The sequence below is a fragment of the Salmo trutta genome, chromosome 9 (genome assembly GCF_901001165.1).
Source record: "Salmo trutta chromosome 9, fSalTru1.1, whole genome shotgun sequence".
Classification (NCBI taxonomy): domain Eukaryota; kingdom Metazoa; phylum Chordata; class Actinopteri; order Salmoniformes; family Salmonidae; genus Salmo; species Salmo trutta.
In genome coordinates, this window is record NC_042965.1 from 35,574,278 (window position 1) to 35,591,390 (window position 17,113).

Consider the following 17,113-nt stretch of genomic DNA (forward strand, 5'->3'; position numbering starts at 1 on the left):
CTGTGTCATGCTGGTGTCACTGGTTTACGCCAAGACCTAAAAACAGCTGTAACCACCACCTGTATAGAATGGGAAACAAAGACACTGGCTGATGTGAAACCACATATAAACCACACAGAAAGACAGATAAAAGCCAAGACTACAAAAGCTTGGGCTAAATTGCAGCTGATGTTGATGTTCTACAGTGGAGCCGGAGGTCAAGGAAGAAGTTGAGGAAGAGGAACAGGTGGGGGACGAGAGAGAAGACGGGGAGAGGTGCAAACTCTGGACCCCCGGAAAGAAACGGTTAGAAGTGTTATAACTGTGATAAACCAGGACATTTTGCCAAAGACTGCTAAGAAAATGAAGACAGAAAGGAGTGGAATGGACCTCGCAGAAACGTGAGGGTAAATTACTCTTTAGGAGGTGGACAATAGGATGAGGCGGAAACAAAAGATGAAGAAGAAGAAACACCCCTACAGATGTTACAATTAACTACTCTCTCAACTGAAAATTCACTGATTCACGTTGAGATGTCTGGCAGACATATCAGTGTGGATGACGGATCACCACCTCAAGCTGAACCTCGGCAAGACGGAGCTGCTCCTCCTCCCGGGGAAGGACTGCCCGTTCCATGAATTCGCCATCACGGTTGACAACTCCCTTGTGTCCTCCTCCCAGAGTGTTAAGAGCCTTGGCGTGACCCTGGACAACACCCTGTCGTTCTCCACTAACATCAAGGCGGTAACCCGATCCTGTAGGTTCATGCTCTACAACATTCGCAGAGTACGACCCTGCCTTACACAGGAAGCGGCGCAGGTCCTAATCCAGGCACTTGTCATCTCCCGTCTGGATTACTGCAACTCGCTGCTGGCGGGGCTCCCTGCCTGTGCCATTAAACCCTTACAACTCATCCAGAACACCGCAGCCCGTCTGGTGTTCAACCTTCCCAAGTTCTCGCACGTCACCCCGCTCCTCCGCACACTCCACTGGCTTCCAGTTGAAGCTTGCATCTGCTACAAGACCATGGTGCTTGCCTACGGAGCTGTGAGGGGAACGGCACCTCCGTACCTTCAGGCTCTGATCAGTCCCTACACCCAAAGAAGGGCACTGCGTTCATCAAACCTCTGGCCTGCTCGCCTCCCTACCTCTGCGGAAGCACAGTTCCCGCTCAGCCCAGTCAAAACTGTTCGCTGCTCTGGCCCCCAATGGTGGAACAAGCTCCCTCACAACGCCAGGACAGCGGAGTCAATCACCACCTTCCGGAGACACCTGAAACCCCACCTCTTTAAGGAATACCTGGGATAGGATAAAGTAATCCTTCTACCCACCCCCCCCCCAAAAAAAGATATAGATGTACTATTGTAAAGTGGTTGTTCCACTGGATATCATAAGGTGAATGCACCAATTTGTAAGTCGCTCTGGATAAGAGCGTCTGCTAAATGACGTAAATGTAATGTAATGTAAATGTAAATGAGATACTGGAAGAAAAAAATCCATTCCTAGAAGACACTGATGCAGCAGTCTCTGACCTGAAAAAAATCAGCCCTGAAACTCATTCCTTCGAAAAGAACAATGCAAACTTATAATGACACAAGGCGAGACCCAGATGCGCTTTTGGTTCTGGGTATACAGCTGGGACAGGATAGCCCCCACTTCAACGTCAGAAGCATCGACCTCAACCACAAACTGACGGGACGGGTCCAGATGGACGAGGATGGGGGCTGTTGTGAACCGATGCTTCAGGTCCACAAAGGCTCTGTCAACAGCTGGGGACCAGATGAACGGTACCTTGGGAGAGGTGAGTGCAGAGAGGGGGGCCACCAGGGTGCTGTACCTCGAATGAAATGGCGGTAGAAATCGGCAAACCCCAGGAAACATTGTAGATGCACCCCGGATGTAGGTTGGGGCCAATCCACTACTGCTTTCACCTGGACATTTCCTTCAGCGATGACATATCCCAGAAAGGAGATTGTAGAATGGTGGAACTCGCACTTCTCCGCTTTCACAAATAGGCGCTGAAGGACTTGTCGAACATGGAGGACGTGTTCTTGGGCAGAAAGGTAAAAAAACAGGCTATCATCAAGGTAGATGAACACGAAATTATTTAACATGTCCCAGAGCACATCGTTTACCAGGGCCTGGAAGACAGCGGGGGTGTTAGTGAGACCAAACGGCATGACCAGGTACTCATATTGTCCACAGGCAGTGTTGAAAGCGATCTTCCACTCATCTCCTTCACGTATCCAAACCAGGTGGTAGGCATTCCAAAGGTCCCGCTTGGAAAGGATGGTAGTCCCCTGGAGAGGTTCAAAAGCCCAGGAGAGGAATGGTAGGGGATAACGATTCTTGTAGTCAATGCACGGACGCAGGGTTTTGTCCTTCTTTTCCACAAAGAAAAACCCTGCACCGGCAGGGGAAGCAGAAGGACGAATGCTTCCAGCAGCCAAAGAGTCCTCAATATACTTCTCCACGGCCTTGGTCTCCAGGCCGGATGGGGAATATAGCAGACCACGAGGTGATGTGGTGCCTGGGATAAGGTCAATGGCACAATCGTAGGGACGATTCGGGGGAAGAGAAGTAGCCCGTTCCTTGCTGAAGACCTCCAGGAGGTCATGGTACTCTGCGGGAACAACAGAGAAATCCGAGGCCTTACTTAAGCCCTGAGGAGGACATCTCGGGGAAGGCTGCGCCGCTTTAAGGCAATGGGAATAACAGAACGGGCTCCAACCCAGGATTGAACTCGTGGTCCAGTCAATAACAGAGTTGTGTTTCTGGAGCCAATAAAATCCCAAAACAACAGGAACATGGGGGGAATTAATGAGGAGAAGCTGTATTGACTCACTGTGATTTCCTGAAACGCGCAGATTAACGGAAACAGTGCTGTGGGTAACTCTTCCAATGGAGCGGCCGTCCAGTGCTCTAGTGTCCATGGAAACAGAGAAGAGTTGAGTGGGGATACCTAATTCAGAAACTAGGGTAGCATCCATAAAACTTTAATCTGCCCCAGAGTCAATGAGCACCCGGAGAGACTTAGATTGGTCTCCCCACAGCAGTATCACAAAAAGAGGAGTACGGGTGATGGGAATTAGAGAATTCCCAGTCTGGCTCACCAGAGTACTTGTACCTACTAAAGAAATAGGTCTCTTAACAGGGCAGGTGGCTATATGATGTCCCGCAGCCCCACAGTACAGACAACAGTTGGAGTTCACCCTACGTGAACATTCCCTAGGAGATAATCTAGCTCTGCCCAGTTACAAAGGCTCAGGAGTATCAAACTCACCCGTCGCCGATGATTCTCAAGGGAACTCGGGTGGCTTCGGTTCTTCACAGAAATGCACACTTCGGGGATATACGGATTCCTTCGGAGGTGAGCAAGTAGCAGCAGATGGAAGAATGTTCCCGAGATCCAAACTCCTCTCTCTCCGGCGTTCAATCCTAATTGAAAGGGCGATGAGGGAATCGAGGTCCAATGGTAACTCCCGAGCTGCCAGCTCATCTTTTATTTCCCACGATAGTCCATGAAGGAAGATATCTAACAGAGCCTCCGGAACCAGGCACTCTCGGCGGCAAATGTGTGAAAATCTACCTCGTAGTCTGCCACACTATGGGAGTTCTGATGTACCTTCAATAGTTTTCGGGCCACCTCTCTCTCAGACACCAGAGAAATGAATACCTTCCTCACCTCAGCCATGAAATCTTCCAGGTTATGGCAAACGGCGGATTGTTGCTCCCAAACAGCCGTCGCCCAGGAGAGTGCCATTCCGGACATTAGCGTAATTAGATACGCTATCTTCGATCGATCCGAAGGGAATGAAGATGGCTGAAGCTCAAAAATGAGGGAGCACTGGGAAAGAAATGCAGGCAGGTTCCAGGATCACCAGCATAGAAGGGAAGTTACTGAGTGGCTGGGAGGTCTCAGATGTGGCGTGCTGTCTGCGAGCTAATTCCCGGAATTGCTCCGTTAACGCCTTGATCCCCTGGTCATGACGTTCCGCCAGAGATCGGAACACCTCCATCAGGTGCTGAAGTAGCTTCTCCTGTTTCTTAATGGTAGCTCCCTGCAGGGAGACAGCGTGACAGAGCTGGTCCAAGTCTGAAGGGTCAGTCATGGCCAGTTCGTATTATAAGGCGATACCCAGATGCAGACACAGGGGGCCGATGGTTTGAGCTCTGATATTTATTATAGTCCAAGGGGTAGACAAAAGGCAGGTCAGGGACAGGCAAGAGTTCATAACCAGGTCAGAGTCCAAAATGGTACAGGGCAGCAGGCAGGCTCGAGGTCAAGGGCAGGCAGAATGGTCAGGCAGGCTCAGAGTCAGGACAGGCAAGGGTCAGAACCAGGAGGAAGAGTAAAACAGAGACTGGAAAAAAACAGGAGCTAGAAGAAAAATGCTGGTTGACTTGGCAAACAAGACAAACTGGCACAGACAGACAGAAAACACAGGTATAAATACACAGGGGATAACGGGGAAGATGGGTGACAACTGGAGGGGGTGGAGACAAGCACAAGGACAGGTGAAACAGATTAGGGTGTGACAAAACTGTCGGTGCGTCAGGCATCCCCTCTATTGAACCCCTCACATACCCCCTCCCAGTCGCATGGGAAACTGGGAAATAGAGACATCGATTCTTGTGTTCATCATCATGCCCAATAATTGGGAAGAGACCTATTGGGAAGAGACCTCATGTGCAAAATTAATATTCACATCTTCTGTGACCCAGAGGGTGTCTCCATTCAATCAACAACAAGTGGAATTTTCCTATGTATGGCACATTCCTACTATGCCTGGCATTTAGAAGATGCAGACATGGAAGGAGAACTCAGAGGGATGTCTCTTATATCCCAAAATCAGGAAGACTGGGAGGTTCCAAAACACCTTCACTACACAACAGCAGTTCCCTCCATTGAAGTAGAACAAGGCTATGATATACGCTGGACAAAGTCCCCAGAAAAAAATGGAACTGAGAATTGAGGGCATGTACTATGGTGAATCATTAACCACAGCAGCAGTCCTCCTCACAGGTGCACAGAGAGAACTGTATGATGTGAATGGTGCAGTCCCCCACTGCAATCTATCAAAAACCAAAGACATGAAGATGAAAGACACTGGGCCTTGGATGAAAGGTGTCATGGAAGCAACTGATTGTGTGATCTGGCAAGGAAATGGGAAGTGCTGTTGTCACCGCTTTAGAGACTGTGGAAAGTGCACTCCCACAACACCTGTCTGCACAAGCAGCATAACTTTTTGGCTTAACACGAGCATGCACATTGGCAAAGGATAAAGCAGTAAACAATTACACTGACAGTAGGTATGCTTTTAGGGTGGTGCACGATTTTGGGATTATGGGTTTCTAACCTCTTCTGTTAAAACAATTGCTCATGGACAGTTGCTAAAAGCAAAATTGTTACCATCCTCTGTTGCTGTGGTGAAGTGTCAGGCTCATACCAGCGGTAAAGATAGCATTTCTCAAGGGAATGCTTAAAATCAGACTGTGCAGCGAAACTAGCTGCTTCCTCTTTTCTTTCCCACCTTTTCAGTTCCTGTTTTTCACTAACCATTTCTCTGTAAATGATATTGTTGCTTTGCAGGCAATGGTTGATGCATCAGAAAAACGTAGGTGGACTGGACATTGACATATGGACACCTCGGGAGTGTGGCAGGATAATTTTAGCAAACCAGACATGCCCGTTTGTACTTTCCTAATTCCTCATAAAGTTATCACACGGTCAAGACCATGTATCAAAAAGAGGGATGGTAGATCTTGTAAATAAATACTGGAGTACTGTGTTTGTTGAAAAGTTTTGTGAAAAATATATATATTTGTTTGACTAACAGTGTAGGACGTGGTATTTCTATAACCCCCACATCTCACCCATGGCCAGAAGGACTTTTTGAGCATTTGATGATGGACTTCATTGAATTAACCCCATGTGAAGGAAACAAATATTGTTTGTTTATTGTTGATATGTTTTCCAAGTGTGTTGCGGCATTCCCGTGTCGAAGAGCCACAACATGTAATGTGGCCAAAGCTCTCCTGCGAGACATCATTCCAAGGTGGGGGCTGTCGGTAGACATTTCGTAAACAAGATTGTTCAGTCCTAATCAGAAGCATTGCAAATTGACTTGAGAGCGCACTGTGCCTACCACCCACAGTCAGGGGATGCTGTACAACACGCCATGGATATAGCCCCACTATTGGTTTTTACTGCTGCTCTTTAATTATTTGTTATTCTTATCTCTTACTTTTTAGTTGTTGGTATTTTCTTAAAACTGCATTGTTGGTTAAAAACCTCTCTGGGGTATGTGGGACGCTAATAGCCAGTGAAATAGCAGGGCGGCAAATTCAAAACAACAAAAATCTCATAATTCAAATTTCTCAAACATACAACTATTATATCCCATTTTAAAGATACACTTCTCGTTAATCCAACCACATTGTCCAATTTCAAAAAGGCTTGATGGCGAAAGCATAACATTAGATTATGTTAGGACAGCACCTAAACAAGAAAAACCACACAGTCATTTTCCAAGCAAGGAAAGGCGTCACAAAAACCAGAAATACAGCAAAAATGAATCACTAACCTTTGATGATCTTCATCAGATGGCACTCATAGGACTTCATGTTACACAATACATGTATGTTTTGCTCAATAAAGTTCATATTTATATAAAAAAAAACATTTTACATTGGCGTGTAATGTTCAGAAATGTTTTGCCTCCCAAAACTTCCGGTGAATGAGCACATCAATTTACAGAAATACTCATCATAAACGTTGATAAAATATTCAACAGTTATTTAAAGAATTATAGATAAACTTCTCCTTAATGCAACAGCTGTGTCAGATTTCAAAAAAGCTTTACGGTGAAAGCAAATTTTGCAATAATCTGAGTACAGCGTTCAGACACGAAACCAAACCCGTCATTTTGTGGAGTCAACAAAACTCTGAAATAATATTATAAATATTCACTTACCTTTGATGATCTTCATCAGAATGCACTCCCAGGGATCCCAGGTCCAAAATAAATGTTTGTTTTGTTCGATAAAGTCCATAATTTATGTCCAAATACCTCCTTTTGTTCGCGCGTTCAGTCCACTACTCCAAATGCAGGAAGCGCACGCAAATGTCACGACGAAAAGTAAAAAAAAGTTATATTTACGTTCGTAGAAATATGTCAAACGATGTATAGCATCAATCTTTAGGACGTTTTTAACATAAATCTTCAGTAATATTCCAACCTGTCTTCAGAAAAGAAAAGGAACACAGCTAACGCTCACGTGAGTGCGCGCCTCTGAGCTCATGTCATTTTCTCAGTCATCAACTTCCAGGCCCTCTTGTTCGCTCCATATTCACAGTAGAAGCATGAAACAACATTCTAAAGACTGTTGACATCTAGTGGAAGCCTTAGGAAGTTCAACATGACCCCGTTAACACTACAAATTGGATAGGGATTCACTTGAAAAACTACAAGCCTCAGATTTCCCACTTCCATATGAGTTCTGTTATACTCACAGACATTATTCAAACAGTTTTAGAAACTTCAGAGTGTTTTCTATCAAAATCTACTAATAATATGCATATACTACTTTCTGGGCCTGAGTAGCAGGCAGTTTAATTTGGGCACGCCTTTCATCCGGACGTCAAAATACTGCCCCCTACCCTAGAGAAGTTAAGGGCTTGTAAGTAAGCATTTCATGTGACAAATAACATTTGATTTGATTTGATGACCAAACGCTAGCCAACAAACTGACCAAACTCATGGCAGAAACGAGTCTGACCTGGGTAAAAGTACTCCCTTTGGCACGGATGAGCATGAGAGGTAGGTCTCACACTGACTGGTCTCTCCCCACACAAGGTACTAACTGGACGCCCCATGAGAATGACTAACAATCCTTTCCCCCAAAATAGGTTAACCCTTCAAGGAATGGAGGAGTACCTGGTGGCTTATTGTGTATCTCTTAACAGTGTTCTTAATACTCTCTTCTCACAAGTGAAGGCCGAACCTTGCTGGTGTTGCTCACCACAACGTGAAACCAGGGCATTTCATTGTGGTCAAAGAAAAAGAAAAAGTTGGAAAGACCCCAGGGGAAAGGGACCATACCAGGTGCTCCTGACCAAATCCTCGGCTGTCAGAACGAGATACGTGGACACACAAGTCCCGCTGCAGGAAGTTGCCAGAACCAGGAAATCAGAATGGTGAGGAGGATCGGTGAATGCGAAAGGACCTGTTTCTGGATTGGTGTCACCGTGATAGTGGAGACCGTCGTCTGCCTCCTGCTGGCCAGTAATGACCTAGAAGGATCCAGGGACCGTCCCCAGCCAACGGGACCGGAGTAGAGGCACAGAAGAAGCTGGTAAGGTTGTGAGAGGAAAACAAGACTTCAAAGACACTATGAACTCATTCCTTTCCACAGCACAGATGGTGGCGAATGGACTCTCCCCAAGCACTTCCTGTTGGGTCTGTGAGCTAGTCCCACAGGGGGTAGGTGATGGGCTCCCTTTACTGGGTGTCCCAGCCGGTGTAAATTAGACTTTTCCATGCTCCCAGCACAGAGGTTTACAATTCCCCTCCTTGACGACCGGACCTTATTTTGCTTTTTATAACCAAGCTTGGATAGGTATTTATAGAAGACCTTGTGAAAATAAAATCTGTCCCACACCCATCCCAATAGAATGCTCATTGACTGCAGCCTGGTGTATACAGGGTAATGGGTCTGTCTACCTAGGTGAAAATGTGTGCAATTGTACAATGGACTCTGATGGAGAATCAAATTGATCACTGGCAGTTTAGAATTTGCAGATGGGCAGACTCTCAAATGTAAGTGTGGTACTCTCAGTGCTTCATATAAGCTTAGAAACAAGTCAATCAGCCCCTAATGGGACCTGTTGGTTATGTGGGAACAGTGCATATTATGTACTACCAGATTACATTTATATTTTAGTCATTTAGCAGACACTCTTATCCAGAGCGACTTACAGTAGTGAATACATACATTTCATTTTTCATTTCATGAATTTTTTTTTGTACTGGCCCCCCGTGGGAATCAAACCCACAACCCTCGCGTTGCACACACCATGCTGGCGTTGCAAACACCATGCTCTACCAACTGAGCCACAGGGAAGGCATTTGGGGGTAGTGTGTACTATTGGGTTCGTTGTTCCTGCTATGAGAGCAGTGCCAGATGACTTATAATTCATTTCCAGGGATATTGTCCCCCTGCAGCAGTGCTTGCTGGCAGGGATTACTCATATTCAAACTGCCCTGTCACAATTTACTGGTGTAATGCTCCCTAATTATGGAGTGGCTAATGCTACGTCAAAAGCCCTTAAGGCCCTCAGTACTGAAATGGTAGCACTTCTAAAATTGGCCTTACAAAATCATGAAGCTCTAGACTACCTATGAGGAAGTCAGGGAGGAATGTGTGCAGTCATTGGAGATGAGTGCTGCACCTTTGTTCCTGACTCGTCTATGAATGTCACCTATTTAGCAGATTACATAGCAGAAACTGCTTGAGGCACTGTGCTCTTTTGTCTCACAGGTCTCAGCAACTATTATGTCCACTGCATCTGCAGGAGAGACTGTTAGTTTGATTGGGCTAAAATAAATACAATTTGCTGATGAGAATGATGAAGATAATGAGGACTATAAGGAACTCACTGAAGTCCATGAAGAGCATGACCATGTTCTCCCCCCTGCTTATGATGATAGAATTGACATACATTAAATTGTGTAATGAAGCATGTGTGTAACTGTATGAAGCGAAGGTCTTAAGTTAAACCATTCTACTGCAATGGTTTTACAAGTGTAAGGGCTATGGAATAAGCATCAGTTACTAGTCGGATTGTACAACCCAGAATGAAGGGTTTGAACGAATACAGTGTCTGGTTTTATGTGTTGATTTCGCCTACTTTTAATAGAAGTATTTTGATAGAACGTCCTTTGATAGTTTAAGCCATAATCTAATGCTTCCCTTAAAATGTAACAATAGTTATCACAGGGTGATAAAAGGAGTGTGATGTAAATGTTCTCGGTGTGTATCAGATCGTATGTTTAGCATAATGCTGCTTTGTAATAACCTGTCTTAGTTGGGTTCATGCGAGTGATGGATTGACTACACAAAGGAGTAAACCACACTATCACTGATAAGTAATTTGACAGTACAACCAGAACATTACTCTGGGAACTAGAAATAGTGATACAATATCTCAGTTTCAAGTTAAGAAGCCTGGTGTGATATCAGTTAGTCTCATGCAGGAACCAACCATGCTTATATGACTTGTTTGTGTAGCAGTATAAATGGACTGAAAAGGGAACAGCCATTTTCAGTTTCATCAGGCTTGTATTGAGTTAGTGAACCTCTCTGGCCGTGATAATAAAGATTGATTCATTTACATTGAGTTTGAGTCCTTAGTGGTGAATTTCCACCAAAGTAGTAATACAGGTGAAATCAGTTATTGACACAGACATGGTAGCGTATCAGGATGATTAAAATGCTTTGCACCAAGAGGTTATGAGATTAAATCCCAGGTGAGTAAATATGAATTACTGTATAATATAAATGAACATGCATGTATGTCAATGTGTGTCAAATATGTACATTAAAAACATTGTATGTTAAAAGCACTGTGTGTGTAACTAGTTTCACATACTTTTTTTTAGGAAAGTAATCATATTTTCTAGTTGAATGAACATATGAGACAATTTGAGCAAACACATTATTTGAAGTTTACAGAATTTGTGCCTACGTTTTCTCATGTTGGAGCTAAGTTTGGGCCAACTCAAAATGTTAAGTTCAGGTAATACTTTTGCCGAAAGGTTGAGTAAACAAAAAAAAGGCTGTGTAACCAGTTACTTAATAACATTTAGTTGAAATAGCTAGATATTTTGTTTACAGTGTAGTCAAAATGTTTTCCTTGGGGTAAGTTGAGACAATGGATGAGCCAATGTCAAGTTGAGCAAATGGAAGTGTTTTCTTCACAGGCGTAATGCAAGGCATTATCACCGGGATATGGGGCATCAACGGGCCTGGTCTATGTTAAAAGTGTAAAATATGCTTAAAATGATTAAAAGACTAAAAGTGGTTATGATTGTGTTGAATTGTGTTTGGGAAATAAAGATAGACATGGTTTTAAAAGGGTAGTGGTAATATTTCATTCAGTACAGAAATGTGTAGGCGGCTTAACTTACCCTGTCCCGTGCTCAACTTACCCCGTACCTGGGGTAAGTTGTGTCAAGATACCATTTTTGGGGGGACAAGCTATGTTTTCAAAACTGCAATGTTTACATGAATTCTGATTATTTCCAGGTATACATAACAACATATGTAGATATCTCTGTTAAAAATAATACTATATTTCTCTTGACGGAGTGATGCTGAATGTAAAAACATATCTCAAGTTGAATGTTATTCATAACAGTGCACATGCATCTTAAGTTAGGATATGGCCATAAATGAGAGTCAGGGTCTGAGAGTCAGGTTGAGAGTCAGGTGTTACTGAATGAGAGTCAGGGTCTGAGAGAGATAGAGAGCTGATCAGAGTAAAGAATAGATACAGTAACATGTCTTGCTCATCTCTAGTGTAGCTACCAAAGGAAGACGTGTGACATAGTTCATTATTTACCTATCTCCCTAATATACACAGACAATGCAAAGTCATCATCTCAGAAGTACTATAAAAAAATAGAAGTGATATAATGAACAGTTCTTTTTTTTAAAGGAAAAGGGAAAGTGAGAGAGAGGAGAGGTGTATAGAGAGTTCCAGGTCTTACTCGTCTCTGGTGTAGCAGGGGTAGGGGAACATCTGAACATAGTTCCCAGGCTCCACCACGTCATGACCCACAAACGTGTTAATGATGGCTCGCTCTATCATATCTGAGGACACACAGGCAGGCAGAAAGGAAGACACGCACACACACACACACACACACGCACACACACACACGCACATACACAGATCAAGACGCAGCAGTGATGACAGGGCCACTTTACACCTCACTGAATAAGCCATCCCATCAAGTTCTATCCTAACCACACTACCCAATGCAATGTGGTTATCAGTGTGGTAATCAGTGTGGTTTACAATGCAGAGGTAAAAATCTATCTGTTCTGGATTAAATCAATTGTATTGTCTCAGTGAGCCCAGGATGTCTCTATGTACAGTACACTCAACAGACCGCCATGTCAGTTCCAATGCATTATCTGTATTAACTTTATGTGTCAAATAAGCAGCTTGTCTCTTGCTCTCCTGCTTCGTAAATAAAAGATGAATCTCGGAGAAAAAGTGCTGTATCTGCAGCTTGGCGTTGGCACCCACACAGGTGTGCCCACTTCATGATCACCAGTTTACCACAATAAATATACATATATTTATCTTTTTTCTTTTTCTTTCTTTTAGGGGGTTGATCAGCTTTAATATTGCGGATAGATTGTAGCTTCCATCAATGTAATTGTCTGCATCATTTCAATCCCCCATATATGTTTTGGTAAATATATTTATATATATATATATACATACATACACATACCCACATATATTAAACATGCATACATATACACATACACATACATACATACATACATACATACATACATACATACATACATACATACATACATACATACATACATACATACATACATACATACATACAAATACACACACATATATAAATATACGCATATATATTTTTTTAAATATATTTTCCTTTCTTATTTCCCACAAACCCTACCACCCCTCCCCTAATTGGAGTCAACTAATAAAGAATAATACTTCGGTTTCTACTTCCAGCATATACATACTATAAACATTTTACGGACACAATCTATTTTACAATAGTTATATTTTGTTTGTTTTTAGTCCTGGCCTTCCTCTATTTCTGATGTCCATCCAGTTTGATTTCTATTTGCCATGTATTTTAACTGTGCTATTTCACAAAAGTTCTGAACCTATATAGTTTTTACAGACACCGTATGTTTTACATTTGTTATCTTGTTGTTATTAGTCCCACCCTTCAGCTCCATTCAACCCCTCCCATCTATCAACACCATCCATTTTGGATTTCTATTTGCCATATATTTTTCAACTGAACCTGTATATTCTCATAGTTTCTACAGATTGTAAATTGAAGATAAACATTTTTGCTAAAATAATAATTATATTATTGATTGATTGACTATGACTTTTCAAATCACCCAGTATTGCTATCTGCAGCGTTAGTTCCAGGTAAATGTTGCAACTCTTCAGCCATTCCTGGACCTGTGACCAAAAACGAGCTACATATAGACAGTACCAAAATAAATGATCTAATGACTCTACCTCCTCGCAGCAAAATCTGCAGAGCTGGGAATGTTGTATCCCCCATATATATATAACATTCTATTGGTTGCAACAATTCTGTCTAATATGGCCACAATAACGACAAAACAACAGCACAACAACATTTGAAAATACCATCATTCAAATTCTGTACAAAACATAAGAGCCAATAGTTTTCTTCATATTAATTAATTTGAAATAGCCAGGGTGCCAGTCTGTTTTTGTTTCGTCTAAATCTTTTGTAGCTGTGATATTGATGTTAATGGCTTGACAGTTTGTAGCTGTGATACTGATGTTAATGGCTTGACAGTTTGTAGCTGTGATACTGATGTTAATGGATTGACAGTTAGTAGCTGTGATACTGATGTTAATGGCTTGACAGTTTGTAGCTGTGATACTGATGTTAATGGCTTGACAGTTTGTAGCTGTGATACTGATGTTAACCTGTCTGGGCTAGGGGGCAGTATTTTCACGGCCGGATGAAAACACGTACCCAATTTAAACAGGTTACTACTCTGGCCCAGAAACTAGAATATGCATTTATTAGTAGATTTGGATAGAAAACACTCTGAAGTTTCTAAAACTGTTTGAATGGTGTCTGTGAGTATAACAGAACTCATATGGCAGGCAACAACCTGAGAAGAATCCAAGCAGGAAGTGAAAAGTCTGAGAATTGTAGTTCTTCTTTTGATTCTCTATCGAAGCTACAGTGTCTATGGGGTGATGTTGCACTTCCTAAGGCTTCCATTGGCTGTCTAAAGCCTTCAGAAAGTGGTTTGAGCATTCTCCTGTCACTGGGCAGATAATAGGAGCTCAGTTACTGAGTGGTTTGCCTGGCAACAAAGGGATTGGATATGCTCGGTCCCGCGAGCGCACCCCTCCTTCTTTTTCTTCTTGAATGAGTATGCTATTGTCCGGTTGGAATATTATCACAATTTTACGTTAAAAATACCATAAAGATTGATTTTAAACAGCATTTGACATGCTTCTAAGTACGGTAATGGAACATTTTGACTTTTCGTCTCTCGTTCCGCGCTCGCGCGTTATGCCTTTGGATAAGTGATCTGTACGCACGAACAAAACGAAGGTATTTGTACATAAATATGGATTATTTCGAACAAAAACAACATTTCTTATAGAAGTAGCAGTCCTGGGAGTGCATTCTGACGAAGATCAGCAAAGGTAAAATAATATTTCTAATACTAATTCTGAGTTTAGGTTGCCCTGAACTTGGTGGGTGTCTGAATAGCTCACCGTGATGGCTGAGCTATGTACTCAGAATTTTGAAAAATCTGCTTTCTCTGTAAAGCTATTGTAAAATCTGACACAGCGGTTGCATCCAGGAGTAGTCCATCTATAATTCTTAAAATAATTGTTATATATTTTGTCAACGTTTATGATGAGTATTTTTTTTAAATTGATGTGCACATTCACCGGGCGTTTTGGTGGGAATACATTTTCTGAACATCATGCGCCAATGTAAAATGCTGTTTTTGGATATAAATATGAACTTTATCGAACAAAACATACATGTATTGTTTAACATAATGTCCTAGGAGTGTCATCTGATGAAGATCGTCAAAGGTTAGTGCTTCATTTTGCTGTGTTTTGGGTTTTATTGACACATGTCCTTGCTTGGAAAATGGCTGTGTGATTATTTTTGTCTATGTACTCTCCTAACATAATCTAATGTTTTGCTTTCGCTGTAAAGCCTTTTTGAAATTGGACAATGTGGTTAGATTAACGAGAAGTTTATCTTTAAAATGGTGTTAAACAGTTGTATGTTTGAGAAAGCTGAATTATGAAATTTTGTTGTTTTTGAATTTTCCGCCCTGATATTTCACTGGCTGTGTCCCGCAGGTGGGACGCTAGCCCATAGAAGTTAATGGCTTGACAGTTTGTAGCTATGATACTGATGTTAATGGCTTGACAGTTTGTAGCTGTGATGTTGATGTTAATGGCTTGACAGTTTGTAGCTGTGATACTGATGTTAATGGGTGACCGTTTGTAGCTGTGATACTGATGTTAATGGCTTGACAGTTTGTAGCTGTGATACTGATGTTAATGGCCTGCCAGTTTGTAGCTGTGATGTTGTTGTGAAGTTGTCTAGTGTTGTCTAGAGTTGCCTAGAGTTGGCTAGTGTTGGCTAGAGTTGTCTAGAGTTGGCTAGTGTTGGCTAGGGTTGGCTAGTGTTGTCTAGAGTTGGCTAGTGTTGGCTAGAGTTGTCTAGAGTTGGCTAGTGTTGGCTAGAGTTGTCTAGAGTTGGCTAGTGTTGGCTAGGGTTGGCTAGTGTTGTCTAGAGTTGGCTAGTGTTGTCTAGAGTTGGCTAGTGTTGGCTAGGGTTGGCTAGTGTTGGCTAGGGTTGGCTAGAGTTGGCTAGTGTTGGCTAGAGTTGTCTAGAGTTGGCTAGTGTTGGATAGGGTTGGCTAGTGTTGTCTAGGGTTGGCTAGTGTTGTCTAGAGTTGGCTAGTGTTGGCTAGGGTTGGCTAGTGTTGGCTAGGGTTGGCTAGTGTTGGCTAGGGTTGGCTAGAGTTGGCTAGTGTTGGCTAGAGTTGTCTAGAGTTGGCTAGTGTTGGCTAGGGTTGGCTAGTGTTGTCTAGAGTTGTCTAGAGTTGTCTAGAGTTGGCTAGTGTTGGCTAGGGTTGGCTAGTGTTGGCTAGGGTTGGCTAGTGTTGTCTAGGGTTGCCTGAAGTTGTCTAGAATTGTCTAGTGTTGTCTAGTGTTGGCTAAAGTTCGCGAAATTCATCTAAAGCAGGAACATCCTGGCAACATTTCAGTCTACATTTACCCTTCAGTAGTCAAGATGGAGGATTCTGGTCACGTACCCTGGATCCACACAAAGCCATAGAGAAAGTAGAACTTTCCCCCTGTGTTGGGCCCCGGGCGCCAGTAGGCCCGGCGGATCTCGTTGGTTTTCTCTGTGAAGCTGGAATTCTGTCTGATCTTATAGAGGACATGAGGAGGCAGGGAGCCATCTCTGTTGGTCTGGAATATCACACCTGGAAGAGAAGGAGAAGGACATTCTATTACAGTGATATAGCTACAGTATATCTTTCACATTACTTACTCATAATATGACATTCATTTTCCGACTGGACACTATCTGCATGCCACAGCTGCTGCCCTTTCAGTAATACCCACCTGACCCCTGCGCCTGGCCATTATCTATGATCTGTTTTCACTGTTAAGCCAGAGTGCCAAAGACACATTTCCATTTTGTGAAAATGTCATGGACAATTACGTTTTCATATCTTATGATGAAATAGAGTAGTCTCACCTATTGAGTAGTTACTGTACAGTACTCACTGGCAAACACTGAGATGTTATCATGGTAGGCTTGGTTCAGGGTATAGTTAACGATGCTGTCTTCATCAGGGAAACCCTTGAAGATATCCACACTGACCTGGAACAAGAAGAAGTAGAAAAAGACAAAGAAAAAAAACTTTATTGATCTATTGTCCTTGCAGCCAAAGGAAAATGAATCTCTTGCCTTGTTCCCAACCCTTCTGAAATAAACACACACAGGTTGGAGAGGTTGGATCCCAGGTCTGCCACAGCGCCAACTGCCAACAGCACAGGAACCGTCTATATCTGCAACACTGGTAACATTAGTCCTTGCCCTATGGGCTCTGGTTAAAAGGCAGGGTACCATTTGGGATGACTCCTGGGACTATTGAATGGAGCTTTGCGTGCTGTGTGGTACTGATTCTCAATGCTCATATTACTGTACGCCTGCTGTCTGTGGGACTGGATCAATGTACTCAATTTCCATCACTCTTCCTGTGTCAGTCTGAATCAAACCCAAATGTTTAC

The 17,113-nt window shown here is 42.9% G+C and overlaps 1 protein-coding gene across 5 annotated transcripts in view; it reads right to left on the minus strand.

The window, feature by feature from the left end:
- Positions 1 to 17,113, minus strand: part of LOC115200469 (ATP-binding cassette sub-family A member 2) — a 147,978-nt gene that overhangs the window by 45,742 nt on the left and 85,123 nt on the right. For all 5 annotated transcript variants that reach the window (XR_003879523.1, XM_029763568.1, XM_029763569.1 and 2 more), the window contains 3 exons: positions 16,607 to 16,703; positions 16,126 to 16,299; positions 11,754 to 11,856 (listed from right to left, as the gene is read on the minus strand). Coding sequence is in view for 4 of the 5 variants with exons in the window: in XM_029763568.1 (XP_029619428.1) it covers positions 11,754 to 11,856; positions 16,126 to 16,299; positions 16,607 to 16,703 (374 nt within the window). In the remaining variant the exon portion in view is untranslated. The remainder of the gene's footprint in view (positions 1 to 11,753; positions 11,857 to 16,125; positions 16,300 to 16,606; positions 16,704 to 17,113) is intronic.